Genomic DNA, 6,543 nt, shown 5'->3' with positions numbered 1-6,543 from the left:
TGCTCACTCTAGTCTGCACGAATCGTCTGCTCTACTCAAAAACTGTGTTTACATACTTTTTCACGATACATTTTTTTGTATAAACACAGACATCCATATGGTGCTCAACTGCGTCCTAATTCCTCTTCAGAAGATGATCTGTTCACTTCTTGAGTACTTAGCCTTCTGCTTATAAAATCATTTAAAAACGTAGGATGTTCAAGTATTTTAATGCATTATATTTACTAGCATTTTTGTTTTTCATTATAGTAAGCATTTATCCAAGCACAGGTAATTGACTCTGTACTGATGGTACACAGGTGGCATAAAATAGTATATTTTAGTGCACTTTAGTTATTTTCTTTCTGCACTCTGTTGGAGGATTGTAAACGGAAATCCGTGTTTTGCCCTCAAATGACTCTCACAAAATGAACAATACATGGTATGTTACTATGATTTCATCCATGAATCTGGATTGACTATATATAAAACATTGCTGAAGTAGATGCAGGTCTCAGAGAGTGTGTTTGCATATGGATGCTGTATTTTGGTGATACTGAACCTCCATTCTCTTGCCTTTATGAGGGTGTTGTCTCTTCAAGCACACTTGATTAATGTGCTCTGGGCTTTAGCCAGATTCTGTTGTGCAACATAGACATGGTCTATTGACAGTATCTGAATCATGCAGATATCACGAAAGGGCTGCTTAAACTCATGTGAACTGCTTTATATTGTGATGGTTGAAATAGAATTGTATATCTCGCCCCCTACTTTCTTTTTTACTGCAATAAACAGCTGAATTATCCTTGGGTGTGTATAAAAGGCAGCACAGTTTCAGTCACGTAGAATAACACACATCTTAACACCCTTACCTGAACACTTTAGATATTAATTACAGTTAATGAACAGGCTAAATTAATTGGCTTAATTTAAATCAGTTTATTAATTAATTGCAAAATGATCTGCTTTCCATGAAAAAAAAATACTCTTGCAATAAATTATTTCATGCTAAGTATAGTTAAAATCTGTTAACATATTTATTGATATATCACTTAAGATTTACTGAAATACAATTATAATTCAACTTTTTTTTGAGTATTTCTTAATTGCGCAATGCACATTTCTTAATATTGTCCTTTTACTTAAATATTTCACAGTTAATTCAACATGTTACATTTCTATGTACATTTCTATTCTACGTTTCTCATATATATATTTTTTTTTGTAAAGCAAACTCAAAAAAATATTTGTTTGCATGAAAAACATTTTACAGTGATAATCAATTAAAAGAAATTGATCAGCAGATTATTTAATTTACATTTGAGAGTTTTTTTTATTTAAAACATGCATTGTATTGTATTTCAGTATTTTAGTTATTTAATTAAATATATGGGCGCTTGATATTGGAGAAAGAAAAAAAAAGACAAATAGCTGTTTATATTTGTACAGTTTGCTGTTGAATAATCTCATACCCTTTTAAAAAGCATGTTATTTGGCACATAAACAACATTTATTCTGTAAACGTGTTTGACAGTGATACTGTCCTTCTGAAACAAAGGACTGCAGACTTTTCAAAACAGTCTGACGGACTTTGTTGTTCTTCATGAAAATGTACGGCACAGTCTTGCATGCGAGGTCAGAGAAAGGGCAGATTCTAGATAATTTGGTATTTCTAATCCCAGATTAGCTCACTTTTCATATTTGTGCACTCATTATAGTTACAATGAGTGGTTTTGGTGTTGGTTTATCTAAAATTTTATTGCATTATTACTTTAATGTTACCTATGGTGTTTTCATTGGCTTTTATCTGTATAATAGTCTGCCACCTTTCAAGCCATTATTTACAAAGAATCTTTTGATGAGTTCTGCCTCTTAAATTATTGCCTTTAAGGCATTTATCTCTGTGTTGACAAACCCAGTTTAAGCTTTCTGCTTTTCTGCTTTGATACTGGATTTAAGCATTGAATTAAAGCAGGAGACACATTATAAGACTTAGTGCACCATAGAGTGTATTTTCCATTGTGATTGAAATAAACAAGAAATTTAATCGGTGACAAATGCTAACAGAAAAATTATTTCAACTAGCTAAACACACTCCATATAATTTACAGTAGACCTACATTTGAGCACTTAAGCAGGACTTAAATGCATGCATGCCTTTGCATTAGATCACGAATATTAAACTGAAAAATGTAAAGGCTCAATAATGCAAAACATTTTACAAACCCAATATTTTACGTTTCAAATTATACACTAAAAACCGTTTCGACACTTTCTGACTTTGTCAAAACACCTATCTAGTAAAAATAGCATCAAAGAGTTTAGCATCATTTGTTTGCTAGCACTTTTTGGTGTAATATTTTGTTATCTAACGCAGTATAATCCATAGATTTTAAGTGTGCATATTTGTCCAAATGCATTACTGTACAACATTAAAAAAGACGGTTATAACTACAAATGATAGAAACTCGTTTGGGTGAAGTGTCTTTGCTTTGGCTTAATGATCATTATTGAACATCAGTATATCATATTCCTCTTTTAGTTTCATGGTCATAGTTTATTGTAGTTTCAGCATTGATAATCCATGGAAGGATAGCAGTTTTGTTTACTCTTTGGCTGTTTTTGATTGTTTATGTCCCCACAGTCATTTTCCACTTGATGCTACAACTCTGGTAAATCAGTACAGGCCACCACTTAAAGTGTTTCCTGAGATCCACGGCTGGAAGCAGAACATGTAAGGATAGTAAGGGAATGACTGGTATACTGGAGGAACAGACGGAGTGGGCAGCTCCTCTGTGTTGTATTGCCTCTGGTCGTTTCTCACCAGTACTTTAACTGCTACTCTCTTTGCCAGGGCTGTCGTGGGAGTTGTCGTGAGCTCGGCTGCCATTTGTCGCCGTTTAGTTTTGTATCTCCTGTTCTGGAACCAGATCTTCACCTGTGTCTCTGTCAGTTTGAGAGCTCCTGCCAGGTCGGCCCGCTCTGGACCGGACAGATACCGCTGCAGGTTAAAACGGCGCTCCAGCTCATACACCTGTGCGTGAGAAAACGCAGCCCGTGACCTTTTTTTGGTGGATTTGGGGTTGTCTTCAAAGTTGCAGCTCTGTGGTTTCTCTTGGTCCTTGTCATGATCTGTATTGGTGGATAAAAACAGGTTTAGACACTTTGTGTAAGGAGCTGATATGAAAAATAAAATCTTAAAATAGTTGTATAATACTCATGAGTGACTGTTAAGAGCTTAATAGGACTATAATGTGAATTGGTGTGTATATTAGGGAGATTTTTACTTTAAAGCATGCAGTGAGAAATACATAATTTTAATTCTCTGAGAGGAGACAAGGGCAGTGCTTTTTCTTTTCAGCTTCTTAAATTTTTTTAGGTGTTTTAAACATGTTGATATATTACTCTGGTATATAAACTGTAAATAAAGTGTCAAGTGCAAAGAGTGCTGTTTTATATATATATATATAAATAAATATATATATATATATATATATATATATATATATATATATAGCTCCAGTACACTATAATCAAAAAGATAAATATTTTAAATGTTGTAAAATTAATTTATTGTTGTAATCAAATACTTAATGCTACCCTATTTCAATTTAAATATTTTAATTCTAAATGGTCACCTTTTTTTTTTACTTTTAAATAAAATTGGCTTATGATTCAAAATCATAAGCACTGCATGTGTGTATTTGTTTTTATGGCTGGTCTGTTTTTCTAAAGCTTAAAAAAGCTTGTGTGAAAGTTATTTATCAAGTATTATTAAAATATATTATTAAAAAGGACACGCTGATGATACAATTTCTGTCATTTAATTTACCCTAACGTGATTAAACATCGAATTATATTTCTCTGTGTTAAAAATATTTACAGGTGTAAGGCAAAAAGATTTATTGGGTAAGAAAGTAGGCCTATAATTGTTTTACAGATTTGTGATCATGTTTATGCTAAACGACGGAACTTGTATCGAATTAACAGTTTCTATCGGTTAATTTTGTTATATTGTACCCACAACAGCTAAATAAAATAAAATGGTTTATAATCATGTAGCCTATATAAGCAGTATTTCTCACAATTGCGACTAACACGCGTTTTTACGTTAAAGATTCGCCTGTTTGATTTATTTTCTAATGGATTGTTTCTATTGCATTTAAAATGCGTCATGTGCCGTTTTTGAGAAGCTGAAATTGAGTGATGTATAATAATTATTTCTGTGGAAAAAAGATTGATTATACCACAATAATGCACAGTGTCTAAAATGTCAGGTAGTAGAGACAAAAGCACGTTCATTTACACAGTTAAGTTTTTCTAAACTGTATTAATGTGTGGCAGACAAAATATTTTATCCAAGTTTGACACACGTGTAGTGCAAAAACCTGTGGTAACAAAATATTTAACATCACAGCCCAATCTCCAATACAATAACGTATATGAAGTTGTCTTAATGTCTCACCGTGCTGTCTTTCTAGTGAATTGTCTTCTCCTCCTGTTGATCCTTCCTCACATGAATGCTGGTCGGAGGGTGAAGAGTCCAGCACGAGCACACAGGGCGAAATGCTCTCAGCTCCATCGTTCCTCACCGGCAGAGAAGAGCTCGAACAACCCTGCGCCTCCTGCTCTTCTGCGTACTCCTCATCAAATCCGGCATTTCTCTCGCAATCAAGTCCTCCGTTTAATATGTTGTGAATGGAAAAGGAGGTACGGTTATTCGCCATTTAAAACATAACCTACCTAACCCCCTCGTCAATTTCCGATGTCCTGCAGTTCTGTGCTTTTATCTGGGAAGCTCCTGCGCTTTCATCACAGTGAATTAGTGCGCAGTGCAATTGGGCTTCTCAATGCGTGTAATTTCATTGAGGAAAAACGTCTCCTGCACCAATCAACGAGCAAAGTGTCAGGAAATGTCATGTGTGCATCAGTTTCCTCTCTTTCCCTTCAGACGCGGTGCCAATGGGCTTACTCGAGCATTTCGCTCCTCCCTCTAAAATAGACGAGTAGAACTGAATACCCACCGAAATCTGTTTACTACCACATGCTCTTACTGGCTTGGTTGAGTTTCAGGACACTTTTCGATGACAAACAAGACTGTCTGAGACGATAAAAAGGAACATTATTTTGTATAGGCTATTTAAAGCACATAAATGTAGCGTTGTGTGTTCTTTGTATTTAAAAAAAAAACATTATGCCATTTTCTAAAATAAAAAAAGCTCTTAGGCTACATTTAAAGTGGTTATAGGCACTAAAACCTTTGCCCCTTTAATACACGCGAGTGTAGGCTAAACTTAGCTAATCATCGTTTTTAGAAACGTTTTCAAATACAGTTCAATAGGCTATATAAAATCTTTTAATAAATATGGTCAACATGTCTGAAAATATTAAGAAAAAACTTAATGACTTTGACAGAGTTATGAAGGTCTAAAGGAAAACATCTCTATATAGTAGGCTATGATTATTTTGTCAAAGGACAGCAAAATGTATTCCTGCATGTTGGTTATGCAGCACTGACTCGGATTCGGCTGACAAAATTGACAAATTATGTCAACTTGCGCCAACATTTCTCTTTTGTCAAGGTTTTTTTTTTATATATTTTTTTTTTAAGTCAGTTAATGTAGATGTTATTGAATTAAGGGCAAAACATCACGATGCATTGTTAAGTTATTAGAGTTGTTGGCTATAATTGATTTTTTTTTTTTTTTTTTTTTCATATTTGATGTAGGCTAATCCTGAACTTTATAACTGACGAAAACGCGTGTCACGTCAAAGGTCGCTGTATTAAATGCTTATGGCACATTGGTGGGGTCATAATTTCTTTCGTCTGAAAACATTTTCCTTTTTTTAATAGTTGCGTTTTTGTATAATTTGTGTAGCTTACATCTTACAACCAGCACTTAATATTTAATGTTTTTCTCGTTATTTTTAAGGTTCAACATTTGTGTTGTTTAGGCTATAGTTAAAATATTTTATAATATAATCAATCAAATCCTTTACTTTTATTCAAGCTTTTGATTTCTGAATACTGCATGAAAGACGTTTTAGGCTATATTTATTTTATTTTATTTTTTGTATTAGGCTGCATTAGCTGTGTTAAAGATGTAGCTACTTGTTAGCTTCTTCATTTAAATTATAAAACACATTCGTTCTTTGAAACACAAAATACAAGGCTGTATTTAAGTTTTTCGCCTATAGAGGACTGAAAATTTTTTTATTCAGCTATTCTTTTACCTTTTATATAAAGCTAAAGAATTCAAGCATGTAGGTTTAAATATATTTTCTTTATATGCATATATACCTGTATACAGTATACAGTATATGTATATATATATATATATATATATATATATATATATATAGTATGTATGTATATATATATATTTGTAAACGCTTATTTGTAAAGCACTTACATGGCAATTTAAATTCAAGCGTCTTGTAATGCCCTTTAGCCTCTCTGTAATATGTATAACTCCTATAGATGTTGTGTGAATAGTTCTCGGTTCCTGACAGGTTTTCTAATGAGTTAAGCAGAATAAGCACACTAATAGTTTACAGAGACGT

At 33.2% G+C, this 6,543-nt stretch overlaps 1 protein-coding gene across 1 annotated transcript; it reads right to left on the bottom strand.

Annotated features, from left to right (window-relative positions):
• Window positions 1-1,848: 1,848 nt before the first annotated feature.
• Window positions 1,849-5,562, bottom strand: nkx3.3 (NK3 homeobox 3). Its single transcript, XM_059565476.1, has 2 exons — window positions 4,445-5,562; window positions 1,849-3,111 (listed from the first exon to the last, which is right to left on the bottom strand). The coding sequence occupies exons 1-2, from the start codon at window positions 4,704-4,706 to the stop codon at window positions 2,657-2,659; spliced, it is 717 nt and encodes a 238-aa protein (XP_059421459.1). The 5' UTR covers window positions 4,707-5,562; the 3' UTR covers window positions 1,849-2,656.
• Window positions 5,563-6,543: the final 981 nt, after the last annotated feature.

This window comes from Carassius carassius, chromosome 14, assembly GCF_963082965.1.
Source record: "Carassius carassius chromosome 14, fCarCar2.1, whole genome shotgun sequence".
Classification (NCBI taxonomy): domain Eukaryota; kingdom Metazoa; phylum Chordata; class Actinopteri; order Cypriniformes; family Cyprinidae; genus Carassius; species Carassius carassius.
This window is presented reverse-complemented; position numbering and strand designations above follow the sequence as displayed.